The sequence below is a fragment of the Zalophus californianus genome, chromosome 17 (genome assembly GCF_009762305.2).
Source record: "Zalophus californianus isolate mZalCal1 chromosome 17, mZalCal1.pri.v2, whole genome shotgun sequence".
Lineage (NCBI taxonomy): Eukaryota > Metazoa > Chordata > Mammalia > Carnivora > Otariidae > Zalophus > Zalophus californianus.
The window spans coordinates 58,990,358-59,003,623 of record NC_045611.1 but is presented as its reverse complement, the minus strand read 5'-3'; the positions used below and the strand labels follow the sequence as shown (position 1 = coordinate 59,003,623).

Here is a 13,266-nt window from a genome sequence, read left to right as displayed (position 1 = left end):
CTCAGGTCATGATCCCAGCGTCCTGGGATCTAGTCCCGCATCAGGCTCCTGGCTCGGTGGAGAGCCTATTGCTTCCCCTGCTGTGCTTTCTCTCTCTGACAAATAAATAAATTTTAAAAAAGTTTATTTTATAACAATATTTATTAGCTTCCAGCTATAAAAATCTGAGTGAAATTAGCATATGGTGTGTCCATTGAATTTTTTGGTGCGCATTCTCTGCCTAAAGAGTCCTGAAATAATATCTCTAAACATTTCTGTAATGTGTTTTTGAGGAAACACTTTTTCTTTTCTTTTTTCTTTTTTTTTTTAGGGATTTTATTTATTTATTTGTCAGAGAGAGAGAGAGCATGAGCACAAGCAAGGGGAGGAGCAGACAGAGGAAGAAGCAGGATCCCCAATGAGCAAAGAGCCCGATGCGGGACTCGATCCTTGGACTCTGGGATCATGACCCCAGCAGAAAGCAGACGCTTAACCGACTGAGCTACCCAGGCGTCCCACGTGTTACACATTATAGTTACCGGAAATATGGGACCGGCTCCTTTAAGGGAAAGCGAAGCTCCGCCTCGTACTCAAGGACACGCAATTTCTAGGCGCCGCCAGCTACGTGGTGGCCTCTGTTCCGGAGGCGGTGCAAATGCCCCTCTGCAGTGTGGTTGCTGAGGAAACTACACTACCCAGGATTCTCCGCGGTACTGGGCCAATGCAGGCCCGAGGGAGAGGCGTTTTCGTTGGTGCGGGAGACATCAGGGTGGGACTTCCGTTCCCTTGCTGAGCGGACATTTTGTTTGTTTTTGGATTAACCCACCAGGTCGGTTTCCAGATCGCAGTGTCAGGCGTGAGTCCCCCGAGAGAGCAAACGCGAGAGGAGGCGTTGCCTCCCCTGAACAGAGGCGGGCCTGAGGATCGGGTCCTCGCAGCTGTCGACCATTAATGACCCCCTCCCCTCCGCGCGCCTTCCCCGGTCCACAGGTTCCGGGGGCGGCGGCCGCACTGACGGACCCGGCGCAGGTGGGTGCTGCGCCCTCGGGTCCGCCCGCGACCTCCGTTTCGGAACCCAGAGCCCCGAATGAGAACAGCCTCGGGTCCCGACAGCAGGGGCGCCCCGGGCTGCGCCCCATTTCTGATCGCCGGTGCGGTGGGTGTGGAAGGACGTCGCGGACGGAGGGACCAGCGTGGGCAAAGCCTTGGGCGGCGACCCAGACGGAGTGTTCGGGAGGCCTGGGGCCGTTGGTGTGTGAAAGGGTGAGAGTGTGAGGGGCGTTACACCGCAGTGTCAGCCTGAGCCGTTCTTTCGTCATTGTGAGCCTGCGCGAGCCGGGGAAGGTTCTAAACGGGGGAAGGACGCGATCCGACGGCCTTAGAGGTATTTCATGGACTGCTTACGGAACGCACGAACCAGGTTAGGAGGTTAGGAGATGATGAGGCCGGTGAGGACAGAAGGACCTAGTCCGAGGTAACGCCGCTGTTAGGTGGCCTGGAGACCTAGGCACAGAGGGTAGGGTTGGGGTTTAATCAGCCCGGGGTCTTTGTGGCGGGGTAGGAGTGGGGGATGGGCACGAGCTCCTTCGTGGTTGCTTGTCTCTCACAGGCTCCCTCTTCCCACAGGTCCCGGTGAACTCAGGAGTAACTATGGACCGTGTACAGGTGAGGGAAGGGTGTCTGTGTTCTCATCCATCCCACCCCCACCCACATGGGCTCCAGGACTGTGGTATCATACAACCCTCTTCTTATACTCTCCCAGCGCTTGAGTCTGAGGACCCTGGAGAAATCCTCAGCCCGGGATTCTGAGTCCAGGCCAGGGCTTATCTGGGAGGGTTCCCACTTTGGGGTAACTGTTGGAATAAGATGTGGATGGCGGTTCCAGGTACAGGAACTAACACCTGCATATACTTGGAGGAGAGACTGAGATGGAAGTTTTCAAGAAACAACAGGTCTCCGCCACGTGTGCTAGGAATCAGGAGCAGGTGGCAAGAGTCAGGTCTGGAATGGCCAGCTGACAAGCTAGGCCTCTGTTCTGAGGGTGGTGTCGCCATGGGCGTATGGAGCAGAGGAGGGAGGAGTGGTCTAATCCAGGTTTTAACGGCCCCCTCTGGATGCCAAGTGGAGAACAGACTGTGTGTGGTGAGGGTAAAGGGAGCTGTGGTATACATAAGGAGGCTGCTTCAACATTCCCGGTGAGTGGTGGTAAGGGGTGGGCCAGAGGGGAGCTTGTAGGTGGGAGAAGTGTTGGATCAGATTTTCTTTTTGATGTGAGAGAGAGAACCCCAAGGTTTTAGCCCTTCTCAGCCGGAAGGGTAGAAGCTCCATCAGCTGAGATGGGCAAGTCAGTGGTAGACATGACTCAGATTGGATATTAGGATTTTAAATTTGTAGCCCGTGTGAAGAGTTTAAGATGTTCCAGTGAACACTGAGTGGAGGTGTCAGGTGAGCTGATGGACACAGGACTGGACTTCTGTGGAAGGTTCATGACGGAGACATCCAAAAAGTAGAAGATGGCGTGTAGGCAGGTTTAGGAGGAAGAATGTACAGTGCAGTGCAGTTAGTGAGGCAGGAAGGTGATGGTGGAGGCTAGTGACTGGGTGGGGGGCCAGAGTTGTGAGACAGAGTATGATCCAAAAGAATAATGTTCACATACAAAGTAGTGTGAACTGATGGCTCATGGGTCCTGGTATTAGGGGCTTAAAGAAGAAAGGTGAGCCCAACTTTGGTTGTCTGGTAGCATGATCTTAGCAACCCCAGGAGAACTGGCTGTCAGGAGGTGGTGGGGGGCAGTGCATCCCTGCAGGCCAGGCCCAGAGGTTAGATGGTGCCTCTCTGACCACCCGCCTGTTGTTGCTACGGGTGGACACAGTAATCAAAGGGAGATTACGAGAGTGCAGACACCGTTGGTACCCAGTTCCTGTATTTCCTCTGAGTTGAGGAATTAGGAAGAAATGCAGGAGGGAGATCTGTGGGGGCCTGGATGGGTGTCCTTGGGAGAGAGGCTGCTCATGGACTCGGCTCTCCCCCTTGTGGCAGGGACAAGTGAACTTTGAAGATGTGGCCGTGTACTTCTCCCAGGAGGAGTGGGGGCTCCTTGATGAGGCTCAGAGGCTCCTGTACCGTGATGTGATGCTGGAGAACTTGGCACTTATGGCCTCACTGGGTAAGATCATCATACCCACCCCAGTGTCCTGTACTGGTCTCTGTTTCTCCCCTACTTCCCAAGGGTAGTCCAGTCATTCCTATATCAGAGCTTGTCTTCTCCCTGACTGGGTGCCTCTGTCCAGATCCGTGCACCCCTGTGCCCCAGTTTCTGACCCCTTCCTCTAGCTGATGTTTCCAATGGCCTGCCTGGGTCAGGAATTGCAGGGACCAGAGTGGTCACCACTTGCTGAGACCACTGAGCTCTTCATGCAAGACCCTACTTTGAGGTTATTTTTATAATACTTAGTTTTCTTCTCTGAGTGGTGGGTTGCCCAGACCAGTGCTGGCCATTTACATGTCTTGTCTTCCTCTTAGGATATGAATCTTCCACGTCCCATGGGGTTGCCTCACTGGAGCTGGGCAGCAAGCTCTGGCGATCTGACTGGGCAGATGTTACTCCAGGCGGGACTAGAGAGGCTCAGGGTGGGTGTGGCCCTGGGGAATGGGAATGGGGAAGGATGTGATGTCGGGGCTGGGTTCTGGTCATTCCCTAACCTCTCTCCCCACACTTTACTTCCCCGTGTACACACTTGTCTTATGCTCTGACCTTTGGCCTCTGGCTGTTCCCCACCTCTGCTTCCATGTCTCACCTGTTCCTCTCCACTGCTCCCTCTGCAGTGCTCCCCAACATTGGCCTGTACTTAGTGTGTTATGAGATGTGTGCATACGCCAAGAAGTCCTTAAATACAAGCTGTTCAGTGGTAGCTGTTCAGTAGACACAGCTGCACAGCTCTCACCTGTCCCCAGGTGAAATGCTCTTCCTGGGCTGTACCCCACATTCGTGTCCTTTCCTAATCAAGTCTTCTTCCATTCCTTTTTTTTTTTTTGACTCTTCCATTCTGTGATCTTTAGATGCCAACTGCTGCCTAGCAGCCCTTTACTCACTTGAGCTTGGACCTCTTGTTCTGACAGCAGTCCTATGACCTTGATCTTACTTCTGTTAGACACATTTATAATGAGGCTACCCCTTCCATCAGTGTCAATTTGCACTTGTCCTCTGCATTTGTCTGCTTTCAGGTCGTTGGCATGGAATGGAGGATGAGGAGATAGCTTTTGAGCAGAACATTTCTGTGGGAGTGTCACAGGTCAGGACTCCCAAGGCAGGTCCTTCTACCCAGAAGGCCCACCCCTGTGAGACTTGTGGCCTGGTCTTGAAAGACATTTTGCACATGGCTGAGTACCAGGGAACACACCCTAGGCAGAAATCATACATGTGTGGGGCATGTGGGAAACAATTCTACTTCAGTGCAAACCTTTACCACCAGAAGCAGCACAGTGGAGAGGAACCCTTCAGAGGGGACAAGAGCGGCACCTTGCTTGTGAACAGCTGCCCTGTGGAACCATCGGAGATGCCTTTTACGACAGGGAAGGGTTATAAGGACTTCCCAGCTAGTTCAAGCATTTTCCAGCACCATGCCCCTCAGAGTAAGTGGAAGCCTAACAGTAACACCAAACGTGTGGATGCTTTTCACAGTGGACAAAGGCATTACGAATGCAGTGAATGTGGGAAAGCCTTCAGCCGGAAAGACTCACTTGTCCAGCACCAGAGAGTCCACACTGGAGAAAGGCCTTATGAGTGCAGCGAATGTGGGAAAACCTTCAGCCGCAAACCCATACTTGCTCAGCACCAGAGAATCCACACTGGAGAAATGCCATACGAGTGTGGCATATGTGGGAAAGTTTTCAATCATAGCTCCAACCTTATTGTACACCAGAGAGTCCACACTGGAGCAAGGCCTTACAAGTGCAGTGAATGTGGGAAAGCCTATAGCCACAAATCCACACTTGTTCAGCATGAGAGTATCCATACTGGAGAAAGGCCTTATGAGTGCAGTGAATGTGGGAAATACTTTGGTCACAAATACAGACTCATTAAACACTGGAGTGTTCATACTGGAGCAAGGCCCTACGAGTGCATTGCATGTGGGAAGTTCTTTAGCCAGAGCTCTGACCTTATTGCACACCAGAGAGTTCACAATGGCGAAAAGCCCTATGTGTGCAGTGACTGTGGAAAAGCCTTTAGCCACAAACATGTACTTGTTCAGCACCATAGAATTCACACTGGAGAAAGGCCATATAAGTGCAGTGAGTGTGGCAAGGCCTTCAGGCAAAGAGCTTCCCTCATCCGACATTGGAAAGTTCACACTGGAGAAAGGCCTTAGGATGGCAAGGAATACACCATATCCTTGTTCAACGTAGTGACTGACAGCAGAGAGAAGCTCTGAGATTAGCCTTCATGAGTAGCCATCAGCTGGAAGTTGAACCTCATATGTTTCAACGTCTGCCCCCGGAGATTATTCTGTCACCTATGTGGGAAGCTTTCTGGTGCTGTGTTGCACTTTGTAACCTGTCCAGGAGGCTTGCCAGAATTCTGTCACTGCCCATGTCTCTAAAAAAATGAACAAAAACCAGCCATGTATGGAATGGCACCTTATGCATAAGTCATCCCAACATGTTCTAATAGGCAGACCTCTGCTCCTCCCTTCCCTAGAGGGATCATCAGTACCTGGAAGCCATTAAAAATCCTCACTCCTTCATGCTTTCTCCCCCACCAGCTGGTATAAGCATGGACATGACCTAGTGTTGGTCAGAAGGTTGGAAGCTTTGTTCTGCTGGCTGCTTGCAGAGAAGGTTTCCATTTTTCATGGACTTTGCTGGTCTCATTTTGCACTCATGATGGATTTGTCCAGCCTCCAAGTCACCTACCTTAGGAATTGCCCATCTCATAGTGTTTGTTTTGGCAACAAATGCCTTAGTTTTTAAACTATAATTTTGGGGATTCTGTTCACTCTGTGGGTTGTATTGAGAACAGAATTGGGTTCTGCCAGCATGAGGGGAGGAACAGCTTTTGTGAGAGCTCCAAATGTTGTGTCCCAGTGGTGTTAGCAGAATGGCAAGCAAAGAGCAGCTCTCATTTTAGCCTAACTTGCATCACAGTTCAAGACCGCCTATGAAAGAATACTGATCTTGGTGGGCCTAATCTTTTGGCCTGTATGCCAGGATTATTTGTGTGATCAAGGTCACCCTGAGCAGTGGGCCGTTGTGACAGCCTCTAGTGTATCTAGGAGCAGTATGAATTGGTTCCCTTGTTCCAGAGGGATGTTTCATAGTCCCATAGTGTCTCTCTCTCTCTCTCTCTCTCTCTCTCTCTCTCTTTTTTTAAAGATTTATTTATTTGACAGAGACACAGCAAGAAAGGGAACACAAGCGGGGGGGGGGGGGGTGGGAGAGAGAAGCAGGTTTCCTGTGAAGCAGGGAACCCGAGTCCCATAGTCTCTAGATGAGAACTTGACCCCTGGGACCTGCCAATGCCCCTGAAATCTATTATTTAGTAGGCAGATGTCACTGTCCCCTAAAAAGACTAGGTAGGAATAGTAATTGGCACAGAGATACTGATTAATTGGGAGTTGGGAGCAAACTATAGGGAATGTGACTCTTATAAAGGTATATCCACATGTTTCCATCACTGTGGCTTTGATATGAGGGCTCACAGAAATTCTCAGGATTCCCATATTTGTGTCTTTTTTTATGGCTACGGTCACTGCCAGAGCAATCAATCAAAGCCTTTTCTGCAATAAACACATATTTATAGTATACAGTTTGATAAGTTTTGATACATGTTTGCACCTGTGAAGCCAAGTTTCCTGATTTGCCCTACAATCCCTCTGCCCCTTACCCATTTCTAGGCAACCATTCATCTTGCTTTCTGTCACTATAGGTTTCTTTGCATTTCCCAGAATTTTATATCTGGAAAAACTTATGTACACAGGTAACACTTTAATATGTACTCTTATGTATCTGGCTTTAACTCTGCATAATTATCTTGTGATTCATCAGTGTTATGTCCATCAGTAGTTCATTCCTTTGCATTCATACTTTTGCTGAAAGTATTCCATTTTAGAGAAAGAATTCCAAATCAGGTGATCCAGTAGAGAGCTCACACAAAAACAAAGCCACAGTATCTGTTAAAACCTTTTCCCGGAAAAGATGTGTTAACATTTCTGACTTTTTCTGTGGGTAACCCAGACTAATCCTGGTATAAAGTGGAAGGGGACTCCACAACGGACAATACAAGAAGGTAGAGCTTGTTAAGAGAATCTCTTGCATAGTGGTTACCACAATCATAGGGTTTTTTTTTTCTTTACATTTTTAGTCTTTTAATGATGAATTACACTGACTAATTTTAAAAACTTAAACCAACCTTATATTTCTAAGGTGAGCCCCATTTGGTCATGATGTATTCTTTTTATCTATTGTATTTATCTCCCCTCCCTTTTTTAAGATTTTTGCATCTGTGCTCATGAGAGATGTTAGTCTCTAATTTTCTTTAATGCCTGGGTTTAGTTGGTATCACCATAATGCTGGCTTTACATAGTAAGTATTCCCTGGTTTTTAATTTTGTTGAACAGTTTGTGAAGAATTGATGTTTCTTCCTTGTTTTGTAGAATTCACCAGTGAAGAAGTAATTGGGCCTGGAGTTTATTTTATGGGAAGATTTGTAACTGCAAATTTAATTTTCATAGTGGATATAGACCTATAGAAGTTATCTTTCTTCCCCTAGAGTGAGCATTGGTGGCTTGTGTCATTCAAGGAGTTCATTTTATTTAAGTAGTCAAACTTCTCAAACTATTCTCTTATTATTTTAGTACCTGCAGAGTCTTTACTGATGCCACTTCTCTTATTCCTGTGTTAACCTTAAAAATAAAACTGCCAGTTATTTTACCAACCAACCAAAAAAAAAAAAAAGGATTTATTCGGGAATAGCTGAGATTACAATCCAGGACAAGTGAGTTTTAGCAAAACCATAGGCGGGTCCAGAGAACAAAGGTGAAGAATGCTTTTTTATAGAGGAAAGGGGAAGTTGGGAAGGGCTGTTATAAACTAAAAATTCCACTAGAGTAAACGGGGTTGTAACTACATAGGTTTCTGATTGGCTGAGCTGTCACTGTCTCTGATTGGCCGGGTTGTTGACAGAGGAGGAAGAAATCTTCCTCCTGTGAGGATAATAAAGTAGTATTGGCTTGCAAGGTCCATCTCTTCCTTTGGGTCTGCAATTGACAACTAGTGCCAAACTAGAGTACCCCCTGCTGGCCGCCTGACTCCATTCTAAATGAGGTTTCCTTTTATTAATTTCCACATTCCCCTCTTTTGATTAAGATCTTTCTTTGAAGGCATTGCCAATCAATAGTCAGGTTCTTTTATATTTACTGGTTTTGTCCCTCAGTACTAGGAATGTTGTCATGTCCTATGTTGGAAGGAAAGTGCGTTGCAAGTGGAAACCACTTAAGGTCACATTTGAGGAATAAGGAAGGTTAGGAGGAAGAAACTCAGATTCTTGAAGCATCAAGCCAGCATCACCTAATTGGGTGATCATTTAAAAAAATTAAAAAGCTTAACAGTCAACAAAATACAAAACAATTATATACGAGTCAGAAGTAACATAATTCCAAATTGTATGATGGTTCTAACCAAGGACCCTAGGTCTGAAAGTCAAACAGAACATTTATTGGCACTTATTCCAACTTAGGGGAGAAAGGTTCTCCCTATGAAGGCAAACCCAGAGTGATGTATTCCTCTTGGAAATGATTCTTTAAAGTGATCATGAAAAACAGACTAGCAAATATTTGCAAGAGCATACTGAAGGAGCAAACCAAGTGCATTTGGGAAGATAGAGTGCAGGTATGAACATGATGCAACAGCTGATGAACTTTTTGTAAAACAGCAGAACTTCAAAGATGTTTTAAAACAGTATGTTATCTCAAAAAAAGCAATGTGTTATTGCTAGTACAATCTGTAAGGTTGCAAATTTAGAGACCATGAATTTGGAGATGAATCCAAAGTCAGTTAATAGTTCAGATGAAAGAGACTTTTGAATTCTGAAACCTTCTAACCCATAAGAAAGAGCAAGGGAAAATTAACTTGTCTCAGGATCATGAGGCTGTTTCTGAAAGGCCACAATCGAAAGATGTTCCCCTTTTTGCCACGACTTGGAAAATGCAGATGGGCACTGTCTTCCCATGAAAGAAGCTACAGTGAAGAAGATATACAGGCTTATTTTACACATCTTGGGAAAGCTGTTGTCAGATGTCTTCTTCAGTTCCAAGAAATCTTTACTTTCAAGTCACCAGATGATGTGCAGATCCAATCAAGGTTTGGTGCTTTCTTTAGAGGTGTTACAGAAACCCAAGAGTCTATTCCCTGGAGTTCGGTGGCACAGGGTTGGTTAGTAGTTCCTGACAAGGGCCTTTCCAGGGGGGCTGAAGAGTCTGGAGGTGTGTTTTCCAACAGCCCAAATCTCTGGGTTGCAAAATGTGATGCTTAAGGTCACTGGGGAGTGCTCTGTGAGAAGATGGCTCTACCAAAACATGGTTATCTTTAACAGAAGTAATTAGGCCTTTACATAAGTTTATCAAGTGGGTCAAAGAAGGCAGGGGCCAAGTGCTTTGGACGTCCTGTGACTACCTCAAAGGGTGAAAGTCTGTAAGTTCCCAAGGGGGTGGATCTGAGGTTTAGAAGAATTAACAGCCATGGCCAAGGTATTGGAGAGTCTCTAGAAGTTTTGGCAATTGAGTCTTTATAGTGCCATTAGCGCATTTTTGCTAACTGAGGTTTGAGGATGATATGCACAATGAAAGTGTTGTAAAACTGGCCAGACAGCACAGAAATGTCAAAATGCCTGACCAGTAAAATGGGTTCCCTGATTACTATGAAGTTTGAGAGGTTTGCTATATAGGGATAATCTTTTCTCTTTTTAAAAAAGATTTATTTTAGAGAGAGTGAGGGGAGGAACAGAGGGAGAGAATCTTCAAGCAGACTCCCCACTGGGTGTGGAGCCTGACATGGGGCTTGATCCCACAACTCATGAGATCATGATCTGAGTTGAAACCAAGAGTTGTACACTCGACCGACTGAGCCACCCAGGCACCCCTATGGATAATCTTGTTCCAAGAGCCACAGAAGAGGCACTGGCCTGTTTTCAAGGGAAAGTTTGATCCATGAGAAAACCTACAAACCACAACTAAAACATATCCATGAGATGGGGTGAGTTGTATGAAATCCATTTGCCAAACTTGAAATTGTCCACTGTGTAATTTGAAATGCCCAGGGTCAACATGGACAGGTACCTGAGATTGTGTTTTGGACAGGTGGGACAAATGAGGTTGATACTTTTGTGGACTTATTAACCTTTTCTCAGCAACATTGGTTTATGGATGCTATCATTTTATCAGTAGACCAGTGGTTTAATGAGTATTCACTTTTTTTTTAAGATTTATTTATTTAGAGAGCCTGCGAGTGGGGGAAGGAGTAGAGGGAGAGGGAGAGAGAATCCTCAAGCAGACTCCCTGCTGAATGTGGAGCCAGACACAGGACTCAGTCCGAGGACCCCAAGATCATGACCTGAGCCAACATCAAGAGTTGGCCAATTAACCTACTGAGCCACCCAGGCGCCTGTAATGTGTATGCATTTGTAAGTAGTGGAAATTTCAGAACTTCTGATATGGCTGAATTGTTATTTGGCCCAAACCAGAGTTATCTCTTTTTATTAAGGCAACAATTATATTTCCAGTATTGTTTTTCCCTCTTTGTTGCCAATTGCTGGGTATCTCCTGTTGATTTTTCCAAAATTTATCATTTTGGAGAACATCCCTTTGGACCACGACAAAGGTTTGGTTACTGGTTTCCTTGAGAGCAGCATTTGTACAGATACCAGTGAGGTGGGCTACTTTGGCCCCCATGGAGTTGAGTCTGGAATGTTCAGGAACTTTGATAATACCCAGAGCAGGTAGCAGAAGTATGGCATCTAATAAATTTTGGACATAGGAGCCATTTTTAACATTATTCCCATTGGAGGTAAGGACATGTTGTTTCCATAATATTCCAAAGTTGTGAGCGACCTCAAAGGCATACTGGCTATTGGTATAAATGTTTGCAGTTTTACCCTTGGATAAGGTACAAGCTCGAGTAAAGGCACAGGACTCAGCTTTTGGGGTGAAGTAGCCAAAGGTAAAGGTTCTGCCTCAGTGGATTCAAAGGAGTTGCAGTAGCATACCCAGCATGATATTTACCATTTTCATTCTTTAAGAACCATCAGTAAATCATGAAAAATCTGCATTGGTTAGAGGAGTTTCCTTAAGTTCTCATGAGGATTCAAAAGGTAACCTGCCTGGTGGCTCAGTTGGTTGAGCAACTGCCTTCGGCTCAGGTCATGATCCTGGAGTCCCGGGATCGAGTCCCGCATCGGGCTCCTTGCTCAGCAGGGAGTCTGCTTCTCCCTCTGACCCTCCCCCCTCTAATGTGCGCTCTCTCTCTCTCTCTCAAATAAATAAATAAATCTTAAAAAAAAAAAAAAGGTAACCTGTCAACATTAAGCACTTGTGAGGAGTTTCATCTGGATCCAAATATAGTCCTTGTTTCAAGATCAGGCTCCCTAAGTATCTAACTTGAGACTGGGTAAATGGCAATTTTTCTTTGGAGACGTTATGTCCCTTTAAGGCCAAAAGTTTCAACAGGTGGATGTGGTCTTCCTGTGAAGAGGTTTGAGAAGGGGAACAGAGAAGCAAATTATCTACATATTGCAACAAAGTAGAGCCTGCAAAGAACTTTCTATCATCCAAAGCAAGTTTTAAGATTTGTGAAAAGTAAGAAGGACTCTGTGATACCTTCTTTCCAAGTGAAAACAATGATACTGGCTATCCTTATCAACTGGAATACGAAAAATGTGCTGCATAATCAGTCACAGTGAAAAATTTGCTTACTTTGGGAATAGGTATTAGTAGCAGATGGGGGTTAGGAACAACAGGGTGCTGAGGAGTAACAGCGGTTATTTGGCATTTATTGTTCAGAGGTCCTGGACAAACCCCCATCCTTGGCCTTTGGGTTTTCTCACTGTTAAAACAGGAGTGTTATGGAGAATAAGGCAGGGGATAATGAGACCTTGTAATCTATTAGGGACTTGATACCCTGAAGGGCTTCTTTATTTATAGGGCATTGATTATGGGAAGAGGTTTTGAATCCTGATGGGAGGTACCCTGTGGATTTTGCCAATATCTGTTGAGAGAAGATGGTAGCTGATACAATAGGAACAAATGATCAGTACCTCCAGAGTCAGCTATCGTGCTGTCAGAGACAGAATAAAAGAATAAATTATGTCAGAAGGTCATTTAATTCTCCTGACTGGCTATTTTGATTACCACTGTAAAATTCTAGAGTTATTCCCCCTTTGGGGAAGAAAGTCTGACATGATATTTTTCTAAGAAATCTTGGCCCAATAAATGAATAGGGGCAGAGTACAGAGAAAATGGGTGAGTAGCTCTCCAAGGGCCTAGAAGAAAGGGACTAGGTACAGACACAGGAACCTGTTGAAGTTTGTTAGAGACCCCCGCTGTTTGAACTGCTCTAGTACTCTGGGGCAGGGGCAGCTTTATAGCAGTGGGGTTAAACACTGAGAATGTAGCTCTGGTGTGAATGACAGAGACTCACTCCCAAACCGGAAAATAGTTTCTCCAAGCTGATTGAGAGGGAGGATTGGGAAGAGCTCCTGTAGTTTCTCAGATCCCCATCATTGGGAATTAGGAAGACATTAGCAAAGCTGACTAAGGGCTGAAGGCACCTGGAGCACTCAAATTTCTAACAATCATTTTTCCCCCAATGCCCTGGCTTTTTGCAAAAATAGCAACTAGAGGGCTTTTGTTTTGTTCAGGGACTTTCATTTGCCAGAGTCAAAAATTAAGAATTTTGGGACGCCTGGGTGGCTCAGTTGGTTAAATATCTGCCTTTGGCTCAGGTCATGATTCCGGGGTCCTGGGATCGAGTCCCGCATTGGGCTCTCTGCTCAGCAGTGAGTCTGCTTCTCCCTCTCCCTCTGTGATCTCTCTCACTCTCTCTCTCAAATAAATTAGGAAAATCTTTAAAAAAATTGAGAATTTTAGTCGTCTTTCTTTTAGGTGACTCATCTGGGATGTGAGTGAGCTGGTTTGCCATATTAACTAAATTGAGCGGGCGGTTTCCCATTCCATCCCAGTACTTTTAACTAAAAGAGAAAGATCCTGGTTCAGTCCATTAATAAACATAGAGTCAAAT

At 45.8% G+C, this 13,266-nt stretch overlaps 1 protein-coding gene across 2 annotated transcripts; it reads left to right on the top strand.

The window, feature by feature from the left end:
* The first annotated feature begins 752 nt into the window (after positions 1 to 752).
* ZNF772 (zinc finger protein 772) lies at positions 753 to 6,335 on the top strand. 2 transcript variants are annotated; one of them, XM_027618144.2, is made up of 5 exons: positions 753 to 1,242; positions 1,606 to 1,644; positions 3,019 to 3,145; positions 3,502 to 3,609; positions 4,204 to 6,335. In XM_027618144.2, exons 1-5 carry the CDS (start codon positions 931 to 933, stop codon positions 5,346 to 5,348), a joined length of 1,731 nt encoding a protein of 576 aa, XP_027473945.1. In that variant the 5' UTR covers positions 753 to 930; the 3' UTR covers positions 5,349 to 6,335. The 2 variants fall into 2 exon arrangements, with proteins under 2 accessions (XP_027473945.1, XP_027473946.1); XM_027618145.2 differs by lacking the exon at positions 3,502 to 3,609 and having other exon boundaries at positions 755 to 1,242.
* Positions 6,336 to 13,266: the final 6,931 nt, after the last annotated feature.